At 37.1% G+C, this 17,406-nt stretch overlaps 1 protein-coding gene across 1 annotated transcript in view; it reads right to left on the bottom strand.

Annotated features, from left to right (window-relative positions):
* The window catches only part of CAMSAP2 (calmodulin regulated spectrin associated protein family member 2), a 95,310-nt gene that overhangs the window by 76,906 nt on the left and 998 nt on the right, over window positions 1-17,406 (bottom strand). The window contains 1 exon segment of the mRNA XM_075710372.1: window positions 7,000-7,259. Coding sequence (XP_075566487.1) covers window positions 7,000-7,259 — 260 coding nt within the window.

The raw sequence follows: 17,406 nt of genomic DNA, 5'->3' as shown, positions 1-17,406 counted from the left end.
TCTCCTCTACTCTCTTCTCAGGGGATTCACTTCCATTAGCGCTACTCTAGTCCTGTGAAATGAGTACCCCTTGGCAGGTGGGCTACTGTAGGTGTGATCCTAGAGCCCATCTTACAGTTTAGCTGCTGAAAGAAATTGAGTTTGTGCTCCCTGAGATGACTCCATGATGCAAACCAGAAGTGCAGTAACTGGAAGAAATACGGAGATTTGCCTCAAAAGCGTGCTCCTGATCACTACTAAAAAGCTAATACAGGCACACCTAATCATACCTCAGTTATAGTTCAGACACACAAACTGCTACAGAGAGAATTATTGCCAGACCTCCTCACAGAAGACATCTCCAAGGAAGAAAGTAATTTGCAGCTAAATGGATAAACAATTTGGATGATAGCACACTACTTTTTATATTAAAACCCCATACGCATGAATTACGTCTTGGAATTAGGAAGGTAACAATTATAATCCTACCAGCTATTATGGACTTACTGCTGGGGTTTTGCTAGAGCCTCTCATTCCCTTCGCATCTTGGTATGACAATTGTGGAATTGTATGGAGGATTTAAGTGTTTGTTGATTAATCATAGTACTTTTCAAAAATAATTATACATGGTTGTAAGTTTAAGGTAGCTGCTCAGCTGGTTGACTTTTTCTGCAACAGTATTTTTCCAAATTAGAGTTCAAATTTACACAAAAGCTAAACTTTTTGATTGCATTATGCTTAGTAAGGTTTTTATATTTTCCCACATTGAGAAGATGATACAAGGAAATATGTGAAAGTATGGTGTATTTTCCTGAAGATAGTATTTATATACAGGGTATTCACTAACCTTTTTCTAGTCGCTAAATTTTATTTAAGAACTAAATATCCAAAACTGCTTTTTTGCAGAAACCTTGCAAGATAGTAACTTTTTTTGTAAGTCAGATGAAAATGCTCTATCAATACACAACAATAAGAGCAGGAAAACAGATTTATGGTGCAAACCTGGTAATAGTCTGTAACATTTGTATGGGGTTTGCATGGCAAGGTTTTCATAGCAGGGGGGCTACAGGGGTGGCTTCTGTGAGAAGTGTCCCCTACAGCCAATAGAGCCAATGCCAGCTGGCTCCAAGACAGATCTGCCACTGGCCAAGGCCGAGCCCATTAGCAATGGTAGCAGCACCTCTGGGATAACACATTCAGGAACAGGGGGGAAAAAAAAAAAAAAAACCCAACCAAAAAACACCCAACCCCAAAACCACCAAAAAACCCAACAGGACACAAACTGCAGCTGGAATGAGAATATACGAGAGGAACGTCTATACAGACACCAAGGTCAGTGAAGGAGGAGGGGGAGGAGGTGCTCCAGGCACTGGAGCAGAGATTCCCCTGCAGCCTGTGGTGAAGACCATGGTGAGGCAGGCTGTGCCCCTGCAGCCCATGGAGGTCCATGGTGGAGCAGATATCCACCTGCAGACCGTGCAGGACCCCACACCAGAGCAGGTGGATGTGCCCCAAGGAGGCTGTGACCCTGTGGGAAGCCCGCGCTGGAGCTGGCTCCTGGCAGGACCTGTGGACCCATGGAGAGAAAGGAGCCCAGGCTGGAGCAGGTTTGCTGGCAGGACTTGTGACCCCGTGGGGGACCCACGCTGGAGCAGCCTGCTCCTGAAGGACTGCACCCCATGGAAGGGACCCACACTGGAGCAGTTCGTGAAGAACTGCAGCCCATGGGAAGGACCCACATTGGAGAAGTTCATGGAGGACTGTCTCCTGCGGGAGGGACCCCATGCTGGAGCAGGGGAAGAGTGTGAGGAGTCCTCCCCTGAGGAGGAAGGAGCGGCGGAAACAACATTTGATGAACTGACCGCAACCCCCATTCCCCATCCCCCTGCGCCACTCAAGGGAAGGAGGTAGAGAAAATCGGGAGTGAAGTTGAACCTGGGAAGAAGGGAGGGATGGAGGGAAGGTGTTTTAAGATTTGTTTTTATTTCTCATTACCCTGTTCATTTTCAATTGGTAATAAATTAAACTGATTTCCCCAAGTTGAGTCTGGTTTGCCTGTGACGGTAATTGCCGAGTGATGTCCCTGTCCTTATCTCGACCCACGAGCTTTTTGTTATATTTTCTCTCCCCTGTCCAGTTGAGAAGGGGAGCGATAGAGCAGCTTTGGTGGGCACTTGGCATCCAGCCAGGGCCAACCCACCACACATTAGTGTATCTGTACACCCCCCAACACACACTGGTTTTAAACAGGTACTGATGATTTGACATTATTACCCCTCAAGCTTGAAATTTCGTTAGTTTTGACCCTGCCACATTAGGAAGGGGACTGGGCAGTACAAAAGTCCACAGCTTGGGTAATTATGCAACTTCATTTTCCCTGCAGAGTATCAGGCAGCAGAGAACTAAGATGCTGATTCTTTACTCCTTTCCCCAAATGGCAGAAGTGCATAGCAGGGACTTGGGGGAGGTAAAGCATTTCTTAATTCCTCACTGAATCTGTTTATTCTTCCCTCCACTTGAGGCAAATTGAAAGAGATCACCAGCATATGAATACAAAGTGGCCAGCCTGATTAAATATCAGAATTCTCATAAAAGGATTGGGCTTGTCAAATACATTATTCAGTTGATATGAAATTACTGGCAGAATGCAGAAAAATATCTAAAAGTCTCTTCCTGTAAGAACAGATACGTATGTTTTTTAAACATAAAGAGATCAAATATATATGAGAGAAAAAAAATATGAAAAAATCCAAACTGCCTTCCCCTTGCGTACCTGACATTTGAGGGCTTAAGTCAGTTTGACTCATTAAATAAATGCGAAATTTAGAAAAGATAAATCAACATGGAAATAGAAAAGTTAATCTTGACTTGAACAGTGATCTATGCATATTATATCTGGAAGCATGAAAAGAAAATTATTTTATAATTATCAGAACCATGCTGAACTCTTAAGCGATTTCTGATTTCTGTAGCCTGTCAAAATCTCACATATGATTTCCATATGGAAGTGCCTGCTTAAGACAGATTTTTTTTTTTTAAATGCAGTTGGAACTTGCCAACTGAAATATGTAGCTTTGCTCATATTTTTGCAAGTTAGCTTTCATAAACTTTTTAAGCATCAGCTAATTCCTTTTGTCCTCCTGACCTGAAATGTACGTTTCGGGAGAAAAATACTCTGGTTCTTGGTTCAACACTGTTTCAATTCCAAGCTCTAGATTATTTCTGCACTGTTTGAAGTCTAATGTAGCAGACCCAAGATCGTATGAATTTCAACCTGGAGAGTAATAATGTGGTATTTGGTTCTTTTGCTCCCCTACCAAAAAAACCAGCAGCAGTATGATCTTCTCAAATACAAAGGTTTAACAAAAATAAACTTAGAATTAGGTTTTAATAGCTTGCAATACATGGAGAACAGAAACAGAGGTACCACTGAATAGTTCTATAGTGTTATTCCAAGATGCAATCTCCCAGGAACAGTTTCAATTACAAGTTTTTAAACCAGAACAAGCGTAAAGAATAACGTAGCTTTCAATTTTGCCAGAAAAACAAATATAAGACATGTGAACAAACCAAACATAAGGAGGACTAAAACAAGCCAGGCTCCACATGGACTTCCCTACCACTACACAGGGGAGGCTTTACCAGAACCTTTGCTCCTGTTACTGTATGTTAATTTCCTAAGTGCCTCTTTTCTAGTCCCACTCCACTGGAGGAAACTAATTTTTATATATACATACATGTCTGTCTGTACAAACACAAAAATTTGCAGCTTCTCAAATTAGATACTAATGCAGCCAAGTCAGTCATGACTAACAAGGAAACTATCATCTACCCTGACCCCAGTACATAAAGAAACACATCCATTTCCTAGACCTTTCAAAGACTTTGATATATAAGGTGCTTCCTAGAAAAAGGTTCAGTTATAGCTAAGAAACAGAGAAGGCCAAAATTTGGCATGCTTGCTTTAGTAAGTAGTCACACACAAAGTAAATGAACAATTAATCACCACAGCCATCATGGCTACAAACATAAGAGTACAAGGAATTCCAAGTCTGTTGACTGCAGCTACACGCATTATAAAGCACAAGTAAAATTAAAACATTCCATACTCAAATCTCTTTCCATAGTTTCATTTTATAATATAACCCACCCCTTTCCAGCTATAGAAACACAGTACATCTGAGCATATAACAGTAAATGTCCTCTAACAAACACCAACTTCTTTTTTCTGTTTATGGGGAAGACAGGCTAGCAAAGAGAAAAACTACCATACTATTTTCTATTAAATTACTCAAAATTAGATTGAACATAGGTTTAACACAGTCTGATCTACCAGAGGAACGTATGCATTAATTACATATGCAAACATTTTATTCTACATAATTGAAAAAGAAAAATCATTCCATGCTCTAAAACAGGATATACATCTTACTTTGTAAGACTTATAGAAATTGTGACATATGGAACACTAGGAAAAGGTACTGGAAGACATCAAGGGGATAATTTTAAGACTGTCGATACCACAACAGCCAGATTTGAAATTCTCTGCCAACTTTGCTAACTGTATAATAAGGAAAAAGGTTGAAACCTCCCAATTAAAATGTAGTATTGCTGCTAGGAACTTGCATAGGGATGCGAGCATGGCATGACAAATTAAAACTCTTGGGCTCAGAATACTGGTATTGAGACTACAGTTTCACAGCAATTTCTTTCATAGCAATTGTTTTAGACATGGCTGCTCTTCTGCCCAAGCCAGCTGTGTTTCCACGCCGGTGTTCCTCTCATTGTCATAGCCCAGCTACTTGTGAACTAACTCAACAGCATCAGTACACCCATCTGTTGCTGGTACTGGAGTGGGGACAAGTGACCTGGGCAGAGTAGGAATCTGGGGATGCCAACTGTTAACGACACTGATGCTTGAATAACCACTTGCTGGACTATATCTAAACAACACAGGAAAGACAGACACAAACACCCACTCAAGCACAGGGGAAATACAAAATTGCTATTGAAATGCATTTTAAGCAACATTAATCACTGAATTAAAAATCAGCAAACCAAACTAGAGAATACTGACACATTTTCTCAACTGACAACTGAAATGAGATGCCTCTTACAACTACTCTAGAAAGGAATCAAATGAAAAAAATCAAATATGAAAACCATAGGCTCATAAGTGCAAGTCAATAACCTTATCTTCCTTCAGAGACAAGAACAGAATTAAGTTCTGTAAGAACATGAACAGTCAGGAAGTTTGTTTCTTAACCTCTTAAATGCTTTGACTTTTATGAACATTATGAACACTTACTCCTAAACCACCCATGGCTGTTGCAAGTGTCCTGCAAATTTTGTATCATTTCAGTATGTCTTTTATTTGCTATCCATAGCTTCTTTTACTAAAATGCCACTTTTTCTTTGCCGAGCTCTCCTCCTTAAAAAGGATATCAAGATCAAAACTTGAAATTTTGCCAGTCTCTTTTTATCTGCATTCACTGATCACAGCTTAATCATAAGGAAAAAGTGTCTTGACTATTTTTATTACTATTGTTGAAATATTTGTATCTTTAGATCTGAAGCATTCTAGCAGGAAAGAATTTTCAAATAAAAAATAAAAACAAAGTGGATGTAAAGAATTTAGTCTTTTTATCACAGTAACTGACTACCGCCACTTTTAAAAAACATTTGTGCAAACTAAGAGGCCTAATACTTCTTGGCAATATGGTATGGACTAAATCATTAATTATTAATTAGTAGCTTTGATGTCGCACCTGTAAAGCATCTGCAACTTATCAGTTGATACCAACTGATCAAATAAGAGAGACTCTCTAGTCATATTCTGCCAAATACTTGTTAGTCGCCTTACACTTTAGTAAACACAAGTTGCTAATAAGCTGACGATAAAAACATAGCTGTATTAATTTTCACACACCTCCATTCTAGCAGCAGCTACAGGGTAGATTCAAACAAAAAAGACCCTGGGAACACTAGACTGCGAAGTCTAGGTTCAGGAATGGATGACAAAAAATTTATAGAAGTCCTTTCTCTATTAGACATTTTATTCCTTGTGTCCAATGTATTCTAATCTGAAAAGACCAGATTGTGCCATAAATACCTCCAAGTATAATAGGAACATTAGTTCCATTGATATCATAATAAAATTTGTTCATGATTTCAAATGAGCAAGCTTAAGTTCTGTATTAGAACAGAAGCTGTCAACTCAACCTTTGTGTCTCATACTTTATGTTTATTTATTTTCTATATCAAATATTAAACAATAAAAAGATGAAAATAATTTAAAATACTTCACTTTAAATATTGTTGAATCTTACTCTATCATACTGTCATTTTATAAACAACCTAGAGGAAAATCATATGTAGCTATCCTTTTTACAAATTTTTTTTTTTTTTAACTCAGCTCCAATCAAGGAAGAAAATCCACAACTTAGGAGCTTAGTAATGGAATCATTCATCTGTTTAACTAATGTTTTAATTAGCAGTTGTATAAAGCAAAGACATATTATTAAAAGCCTCCATGAAAGAATATACCATTGTTGTGTGTTTTACATTGACTTAATATGTAACTGGTGACTATTGAATGTTATTAGGTTGAATTGCCTATGCCATTAAAACCTTTTAACCAAGGATTTCTATAAGGAGAGAAAAAAACCCTATTTTGAAACCACTTTTCCAACACAGAAATATTCACTGATAGTCAGTGCTGTAAAACTGAAATCAACATGCTCACACTGTCAGTGCTATATTTAGAAATTTAACACTTGAACTAAGTAGAATGATAGGTGTTTTCAAGCATTAGTACAGAGGAAATACACCTGTATTGACAGCTATGGGGAGACGGGAAAAAACAAACCAAAACAATCACAAGCCTCCCAGCAATGAATCACATTTAACTCTTGAGAAAAATACTTCAACATAATGATGCATGTTAAAAGACAGATATATAGTTATTAGGAGTACACAGAAGAATAGAAGAAACTTAGCATACAAGCTTTAAACACTCACCATCTGAATTGGTTTTTTGTGAAGATCTCGTTCAGTCACCAACTTTTCTTGGTCAGTGACATAAAGGCCTTTTTGTGCCAGGGCTTGTATAACAGCATCATGACCTAGAAGTGGTTTTGCAGCATCACTCTTGAGAATAAGGCTCCCAGCACGACAGTAGAGTTCTGCAGACAGCAGCAAGTTAACAACAGGTGGTTTAATGTGCTCCTGGTCATACTGGTCTGTGTAAAATGGTTCTCGTAGTTCTTCTGGAACATTTTCTACAAAGACAGGGGGGAAAAAAAAAAAAGCATTAGTATCAGAAAGGACAGATACAGTATTACATATTTTCATATTTGAGTATACATATTTTCATCTTTATGAACTCAAAATTATGTTAAAGAAAGCATATTCAAGGGAAGTTCAGAATCTTTACCAGTCATCACGATATAAAACACTGGGGAAAATTGCATACAAATGTAACATTTGAACTATAAATAGAAACTTAAGAAAACTTTGAAAAGAGTTCCACACTGCAAAGGCCACATCAGAAGGCCAACCTGTGGTTTACAGCATCATTACTTTAAAATTTCTTGGCTTCTCCAAATACATGTCCAAACATTCTCATTTCCTTTGGCATAACATTACATAGGTCAGACATATAAAGGCAGAACAACACCCGGTTAAACACAAGACCCTGTCTCTATTGCAATAATAAAATGGAAATGGAACATTCTATTTCAGCACAGAATAATTCAAGATGAAAAGGGAAACTTCTGACAAAATACCGAATTCTTATTTGCCTATTTGTGTTACTGACTTCCCTTGAAATTGTGGTGTTCCTCCTTTTTCGATGAACTGCCTTAGCACCCACAGAAAGCTATGCAAGATTCTGTCAAGTTTATGCTGAGATTTTAACCCCAAAATTAGCATACCAAGACAATCTAACAGTTTTTCCAAATACTTTACACAACACAGTACAGACTATATTTATAATCATCTACCACAAAAGTAATAATTATAAATTAATTAAATATGGTACTAGATCAAATGAAATTAAATCACCAGTGAAGTGGAAAAATAACTTCGACATGGTTTCAGACTTCACATTTCTAGACATATGCACTGCAAGATGTTCCATTTTCCCCATGTAAGAATTTCACTCTCCATTGTTGTAAAATTAGTTAAGCCAACAGCATTTATGGGATAAAAAGCATGTGATTCTTTTCCTGAGCCCAAATGGGAAAGCCTATTTAATTGCTACAAGGGAAAAAAGCATGTAGGAAAACAGTGATGCAACTCTAGGTTCCCATCCCCTTTGCCTTCAGCTGGGTAAGTGGCTAAACAGACAAGGTTTGAAGCAGAGGGTGGAGTAAACAGCCCAATATGGGTGGAGCAGGAGAGAGACAAAAAACAGAACATGCCATCACAAGATAATGACAGATTATCTTCTTCCTCATACATATTCTATTGCAGTTCATGAGCTTCCATTATGGGCTTTGGAAGAAGAGCTAGCTGCCTTCTAGCTGTGAAAGAAGACACATTCTAGAGTGCAAAAAGGGAAAGAAATATTAACACATACTTTCTTAAATATCATAAGGATGGTAAAAAAGGATAAGATATTGCTTCTTATTTGCCAATTCAGAATATCAAGGGGAAGAGAGGTACAGTTTACAATTTGCTTACATCAGGAGCCTAAATTTGGCTAGAAAGCTGATAGCTCTGCTTCAGAATACAGATCAAAATACACTGTCAACAAAACTAATTTGCCCTTTAAAATACAAGCCTAATGCCTAACAACATTACTTTTTTACAAGATAATAAAACTACTAACAATAAATCTACCAGTGTCAGGCAATGATATTGCAGCCTCCTCTTGCCACTTCCCAGACTCACCTACTGACTCTATAGGACCTACAATCATCCAATACTATAAAAAGCACTTATAATTACGGAACTCTGAGCTGCTAGGTACCCGCTTCCCTAGGTATTATTTCCATCTATCTCAGTTCTACCTGTCCTTCTTTCTTTTCCCTGTTTGTCCATACATAGTCTACTTAAATACTAAGCTCGTTATTTCTGAAGTCCCTCACGATCCATCTCCACCTCAGTATCAGCAGCTCAATCCTCATCATAACTTTATCCTCTGTAATTCCAAATACCAACTTTTAAAGCATCTTCATGCTATTTCCTCAGGCTAGAGATCATTAGAAAATATTTTTTGTAAATATCTCACAATGCACAGACAGCAGATTTTGCCTTTTTAAAACAAACAAAAAAACCTCCACCAAAAACCCCACACCCTTTTTGAATCAAATCGGAAGTTAGCTGGGGCAGGGGCAATACAGAAGAAGAGGTAAAGCCATTTCTCATTTCTTGGAAGACCTAAAAGCACCTCATTCCCATATGAAAAAATACCTCTTCAGGCAGGAACAGCTAGCTACGCACAAACAGAAGTCACATAATCTATGTTTTAGATTCACTGAAGACAATGACAGATTTTGAGTCTGAAAATTTGAGCCAGAAGAGAAATCTAAAGACAGGAAATAACAAACCTATTGCCTGTTAATGAGTAAGTTCTGATCTTCTGTATCACCAAAACAGACCCTAAAGTGACAAGATAAGATGCAATAAATGCATTTATCATGGAAGAATGATATCAACTAATGGGGTTTAGTAATAAAAAACCTAAAAATCAAGATGGTAACTATCAAAGGCAAACAGAATTATTTATAAAGGATATTTCTGCTTCTGAAAAATACAGCAAAAGACAAAATGAGATGTATGCCATTTCTTTTACTTCGCTGGTGTTCACAAAAAATACATCTGTAATAGAAACTAATTGCTGTTCATAAAAATAAAACCAGAAAAGAAATTTATTAGAGAAATAGAATACAGAAACAAGGGGCTAGCAAGAGAAACTGTGACTACAGACATATTCTGAATTTATAGAAATGAAACATATGAAAGCATACAAATAAGGAATCCCTGCTGCAACAAGATCAGAAGTCTTCACAAAAATTCCTGTCAGAGTTCCCTTCACACAGACAGAAACACATGCACTTTTCCCCATTTATAACATGTATCAAACTGTTTTATATCAGAATAGATCTTGATAGAAGATTCAAACTGTGTTCTCATTTTTGTTATAGTTAACACAAAAAAAAAAAAAGCATAGCAGCTAGACATAGAGGAAACTATTCCTGCTACTGATATCAAAGTAACAGCCCTTCCAGAATCAGCATGCATTGCCTCTACATTCTTGTGGAGGGGGTATTTCAAGGCTACATCCAGTTCTCAGCAGATTACCAGAACAACCAACAGGGTCAAAAACCTTTATTAACAGTTCTGGCAGGATTGGAGATTGTTAAACTGCTCTGTTAGGCGGAAAAGAATCTTAACACTAATTCCCAATACATGAATTTTATCAGTCCCTTTCCTTTGCCCAGCTGACAAGAGTCTTTCAAGATTAAACTCTGAAGTAAATTAACAGTTTTAAAATAAATACCTTGTTGCACATACTGCCATAAAGTACCATTTGACCTTGAAATTTATGGCAAAGTACAGCAATTACGTTAGAGAGATATATTGGGGACACTGAGTTCAGGGAGTTGAGCACATGAAATATGGATGAGACCAGGGAACCGGGTGTATTTCTGCTGCAGAGGCATGGGAGGATCTAACCACGCTCTTCCAGCACCCAGCAGGCAGGTTTCAGAAACGTGGACTGTGCAGCGAAGTGACAAAAGGCAGTGGTCATGAGCTGCCGCAAGGGAAGTTTCAACTGGATATAAGTAAAAAACTTCTTTGTGGCAAGAGCAGCAGAGCACAGGCACAGATTGCCTGGGGACCCAGCTGCAAAACCACCATCCATGAGGACTTTCAAACTTGAGTGGACAAGGTCCTGAAAAACCTCTTCTAACTTTGAAGCTGGTTCTTCTTGGAGCAGGAGGTTAAACTAGATGATCTCCAGAGACCGCTTTCACCCTATATTCTTCCTGAAATTGTCAACAGGACCACAGGTTTCAATTTTGGAAATCTTTTCTTTGTATGGGTTTTAAAAAAAAAGTTTGACATTTTGAATTTGATAAATATTGAACTATGAAGAGAATAAATGAAGCTAATGTACAAGTTCAATACACAGGGAAAAGAACAAAAAGGAAATACCACATTAGCCCAAAACAATAACATAAATTTAACAATCAGGCTAACTTTAAAACAGTATTCAACATATCTTCAGGTAATTTTTCCATAAATTATAATGGACTCAAAAGTCCTGCAGATGCTCTCTTTAGAGAAGGAAAGAAAAAAATGAAAGGATTTATTCCAAGCTTTAAAGCAAACAAGGGATTATTATTTCTCCCTGCCATGAGATAGAATTGTAACTTAACTTTCCATTTAAACAGACCATTTTAAAGGGAAGAAATCATCTAAAAATAATTCATAGCTACCACCCCTGAATTTACCTTTAAAAGCTGTTTTATAAACAAAACTCTCTGCTCAGGTGTGTGAATTACTCCTTGGAGGATAGTATGAATTCCTCCTTTGGAAAAAATTACTTGCATTAATGTGGAAAGTCTACACTTCTTTAAAAACACACTGGGCTTTTTGTAAAGTTTCCAGACTTCCACACAGATGAATACACTCCCTTGAGTGACACAACTATTGAGTTTTTCATGTTTACAAGAGTGAACAATTCCAGATTTATGAATGTTTGCATTAAGGAAGTCCAAAAGCTTAGAAGTCTTTGTCCACAAGGTCTCTTTTTTATTCCTGAGGATAATATAAACAAGCTAAAATATTTCACCATGGGCTTTCTAATTAGAATATACAACATTCTTGGGAGCCACAAGGCCACATTAAGCCTCAGCCTAGAAAACTTTCATCTCTACAGGTTACTGACATCAATTGACAAAGACATTAAGGAAAAAAAACTATTTGTAGAAAACTTTAAGATTTAATACAGAATTATCTCATGAAAATTCTGACTAATACCTTTAACCACTTCCTAGTGCAAATCAGTAGATGAATTTATGCCAAATCTTAATGGACTCAATTACTTGCCAGTTTTCTGCAGGACAGCAAAGGTATGCTTTTGCTGTAAGGTAATGGTGTTAAGTTACTTCATTCAGACTCCCACTTGCCAACAAGGACTCTGGTGCCACATTTGCCATTTGGGCACATGAAAGCAGAGCTTGCACTGAAGTCAAGAGTCTGAGGACTGAGAACAGGTCACCGGACCGTAATTTATATTATTTCACTTTTGATTAAGTTGCCTCAGTAGAAGAGGGAGTCATTTCAATTTGCTGTTTTATTTTGGGGATGCCTTCAAGGGCTCTGGTGAGCATTCCAGTTCTAAGATTTACAGCAGGTTAGTAATCCATGGATCAAACTGATGCTACTGAAAAAAAGAAAAACATGAAACAAGACTTGTAATCAAGAAGTGGAAAACAAAATGAGACAGTGAATATTAAAAAAGAATTTTTACTTTTTGGTTTGTTGAATCAGTCTGCCTCTTACATAGTTCTTGGCTAGCAGGCAGTAGGTGTACTTCTGTCTAGGGGCAAATATCTAAAAGGTCAACCTCTATAAATTTATGGCAGACTGAATTTCAGTATCACAACTCTTAATTTTGTCTACCTAACTAAACTGAACTTGAGAGATTCTTTACCATCACAGAAGTACTACGAATAAACAGACCCTACCCTCCTGCCTCTAGATGCCACAAAAATAAGACCACTATCCACTGCTTTGACAGCAGTTCTGCACTTATAAGGGATTCCTTATTAAAAAAAAAAAAAACAAAAACAAAACACAAAAAGCCCAAAACATCCAAGGAAAAAACATGCACAGGCTCCACCTTCAATAGCCCATTCAGACTTCAATTATTTTTTGAACACTGAGAATCATGTAAGAAATGCTCTACTGGGTCACATACAAGATATGAGAAATGTAAAGATAGTAGCAGAGTTATAATCCCGTCTCACTCAGCTAGCACCCTGATGACTGTTATAGTCAAGATATGACTTAAATAGCCTATGGAATAGAGCAAAAGACTGTTTCAGAAATTTAGAGAGAAACACTTACTTCTTGAACTATTATACGACTTTATTAAACCAAAGAAAACTTTTTGCCAAACATAACTAGACAGACATGAGCTGACATATCTGCTTTGGTGTCTGGCTTACATGTTCTCTTAGTTTAAGACTGCCTCTAATTGAAAAAAAGAAAACACACAGGAAACAGCTACAACTAGAGAAATCTTACATTAGGCAAATAGATTTCAAACACTACATTTCAACTCCATAGCAAAAAGGTTTATTACTACTACCTGATCCAGTAATAATGTATTGTCCAAGGAAGAAAAAAAAAAAAAGGGGGGGGGGGGGGGGGGGGTGGGAGGAAGAACTTACTCTATTTTTCTTGCAAAGTCTTGAAGGTTTTTCACTCCCAGCCCCATTTCCCCCATGATCAGCAAAAACATTCATTCAGAGTCCCTGCGTTTACCAAAGCAAGTAGTTAAAAGTGATTAATTTCAGGAGTGGAACTGTATCCAGTTTTGCTCATTAAAATCCACCAGCTAGCTGTAGAAATGAAATTACATAACATCTTATATCAGAAAGGTAAGTTCCTGATTAACAGCCTACAAATACTCTACAAGTTTGAATGAGAGCCACCTTTAAACATGGAATCACTAAAGTAACCCAACAGATTGCCCTAAATCATGGGGGCAGGGGGATGAAGTTAAAATATATCTGTAGTAGTAACTGCAGTGATGGTCAAAAAATATAGAAGAAAAACCAGGTATAGGTAGAAGACAGAGGTGACATAGGTGAACATTTGGCTACAGTCTCTTCATCATATCTATTACATTCTGCAGACAGGCACTGCAGTTGTAGAGACAAATAGGCTTAGAATAGGCTGAATGCAATGAAGTCATTGGAAGAAGAGATTATAAATTACCCCATCTGAGGTCTATCAGGTAGTAAGAATCTGACAACTGTTAACTTACTAATTCACCTTCCTGTAGTACACACACATCTACAACCTCAGATGACTCTGCCAAACCCAATAGGTCCAGAAGCTCATATAATTTTATTTATTTACTTTAAGAAAGTGATCTATAGTCAAACCATGTTTTAAATGTGTTCTACAGGAAGGAGCAGTACGATCAACTTCTAAGTAGACCTCCTCAGTAGAAGATTAGTGCAATCAACTGATTTTAGTAGGACTGACCAAAGCACCAATTTATCAGCAACTATTTTAGAGAGGTGATGGAAAGGATTCTATTAAAAAAAATTTTTTTCCTCACAAGAAAGTCAAACATCTGCTTTTATACTCCGAACTCTTGTGCAAGTTTTTGCTAGCTGCCATACTGAGTAAAAGTAAAGAAATGAGGTCTGCTAGGAAAAGATTTAAAGATGTTCTGGCCTGCAACATGCAACATTAACAGATGAAAGTATTTAGTTTAAAACTTGTTTCTGTCAGATACACAATGTTCATTTCCTCCCTTCACGGTTCTACTGGCAACATCTGCAAACAGCAGTAAGTAGCTGCATATGAACTCTGAAAATAATAATCATCAGGGCAAAGCTATTTTTAAGTTTCTTGGGTAACATTTAGTTGCAGATGATGCAATTTGTAATCTATTGCTTCAAACACCTATAAAGGATAAATTTAATGTTAAAAGGTAGATGGACTATTTTATTTTGACTGCAGAAAACGCTCACAACAATGTTTAGGACAAGCACTCAGATGTGTGCAGCTTTTATTTAGTTTTTAGTTTATTCCTGTCAAAAAAAAGAATCATGTTAAACCAGTGAAATTTATTACTGTAGCAGGACAGCACGTTGCACGGATAGTAGCACAGCAATAGATTTAACTTGACTTTAAAACTGTTGTTCCCCCCATAATCTTCTCAGAATCATACATGTCAAAGGTAGTCTTAACTTAGTAACTAAAAATTGGATGCAAAGCTGCCTGAAAAACAATTTTACAAGAGTACTCAGAGGTCCCCTATCAAATGGGAAGAACATGTACTTCAAGGTTCAAAAATTATTATTTTTCATTCATACTAGCTCAGGTTCTAGAGAAGCGATTCCAAGCTACAAAGGGATTGAAAGCATTGTGAAGGACAAAATTGTAATTCAAGATGATTTTGATAAGTGGAAGAAGTGGTTTGAAAATAGGATGCAGTTATATAAGTATAGCTGCAAAGCAGGAACCTACAACCGTACAATTACAAGATGGGAACAACTGAGTAGGCAGCAGTTCTGCAGAGAAAGATATGGAGCTACAGTGAATCACAGACTGAATGAGTCAACAATTCTAGGCTGATGCAAAAAATGACAAATATCATAATCTAGTGAATAAATTAGAGTATTATAGATTGGAAAGATTAAGTAATTTTTCAAATCTACCCTGTATTGGTAAGGGTTTAGTTAGACCATTAGATCTACATTTAAGTACAGAATACATGCAAAACCGACAAAAGAAAATACTGGGGGGGCAGGGAACGACACCAACAAAACCCCAGAGGCCAAAAAAGCTTGACTTACAAAGACAAGGCTGAAAAAAGTCTGTTTTGTCTAACCAGCAGAACAGAGAGGAGAGACTGATTTTAGTATGTAGAAGGCGTTATAAAGAGGTAAGGCACCCACCATTCTCACATTCACCAGGAACAGGACAAGTAATGGGTTTACAGTGTAGCAAAAGACATCAAGATTACTATGCTGTTCTAACATCTAGAGGTAAATAAGGATTCAAATTGACTAGCAGTCCTACTGTGGAATCTCTATAATTACGGATTTTCAAAAAACAGACTAAACAAACATCTGTCAGGAACAATGTATATTTAGCTCAGCCTGTCTTCAGGATGGTGGATGGATAACATTTTCTAGCCACATTTTCTATGACTATAATAGAGTGAGAAGACAAAAACTTCACACTTCAAAATAATGAAATCCACTTCTGTTTTAGAAATAAAAGGACACAGAGTAACACAACATCAAGACCTTTTTTAAAATTATTCCTATGAAGTAGGTCCTGTTACACTTTTAAGTCAAAGGATATAACATCAATACAGTTCAACCACTTCTTTGGAAAACAGTTTTTCCTATACTGAAATGGTTAACTCCCTGCATTGGGAGTTAATGCTGAAATTTAATGTTTGCATATTTAATTTCTGAAGTCAAACATCCCCACTTTCATACTTCACACTTCTTGTTTATTTTTTCTCCTTTCAGTTACTGTAAGTTGTGTCACTTAAATCATTTGGTTATTACAAAACATTTAACCTGACCTGTCCTAACACTGATACATTTTCTTGGAGCAAAACATCAAGGCACAAAATCCTACACTACTCAACACTTAAATATGAATGCTGTCCTCAATTAGTATTTCTTAAAAATTTCTTCACACAGATGCCTTCAACATGACTGTTAGCATACTTCTACACTCATAGACACCTTACTAATAAGACAACTTAGACTTGCCCATGTTGTGGGCCACACTATTCTTGCAGCTTCACTGAGGACAACAGAAATATACAATTAGTCTCTCAGTTTTTGGATGCAGATATCAATCATCAAGCACTAAAAGCCACTACTAAATGTTATTGAACAATACCTATTTCAAAGTCTTAAAAGAGAGACTTCTCTTCGCAACACCTAGTCAAGCTGCATCCACAGTTTTGATCGTATTAAAATATGCTTTTCAGAATGTGAAATATGTCCACTGAAAGGTGTGCCCATTTGATATATAAAGATTTAGATTTCTTCAACGGATACATGACGGCAACAACTTACGCTTTAATCAAAATGAATGGCACTAATTTATTTCAGAGATGGTGGGGAAAAATCCATCACTACCCTTCTACCCACTTAAGGAATTCCAACGTTTCAGGGATAAAAAAAGAAATAAAACGTGGAATCCATAAACACACTAATCACCCTTTGTAATTCCTTTGTACAAATGCATATAGCAATAGGTAGATGACATGACTGAGGTTGTGATCTACTTACTCCAAAGAACTAAAACAAGTGATTTAGCAAACCCAAACTTACTTCCTTCTTGGAAAAGCTGAAGGTCAGTTCTCCTGTTTCGCTCCAAGTATAAAGGAAGCATGTGTATTGCAGACATGCAAGTCCAGTATACTGTTCTTCCCTACTTCAGCCACAAACCCTTCTTTGAGGCTACTAGTGATATTAACCTACTGGAAGAACTGAGATCAGAAACACTACAATTGTGTATGTTTACCTCTCTTTCTACAATTGTGTATGTTTACCTCTCTTTCTACTATTACATTATGGTAGTACTTAGAGGGCAGATGGAGCTATTATGTCCTCTAATCATGTTTCATTTGTGCATCTCAGAACAACCAGAGTAATGAAGAGAAAACATAAAGGAATTTGGTTTGGATCACAGATT

This window comes from Pelecanus crispus, chromosome 5, assembly GCF_030463565.1.
Source record: "Pelecanus crispus isolate bPelCri1 chromosome 5, bPelCri1.pri, whole genome shotgun sequence".
In the NCBI taxonomy this organism is placed as follows: domain Eukaryota; kingdom Metazoa; phylum Chordata; class Aves; order Pelecaniformes; family Pelecanidae; genus Pelecanus; species Pelecanus crispus.
This window is presented reverse-complemented; position numbering and strand designations above follow the sequence as displayed.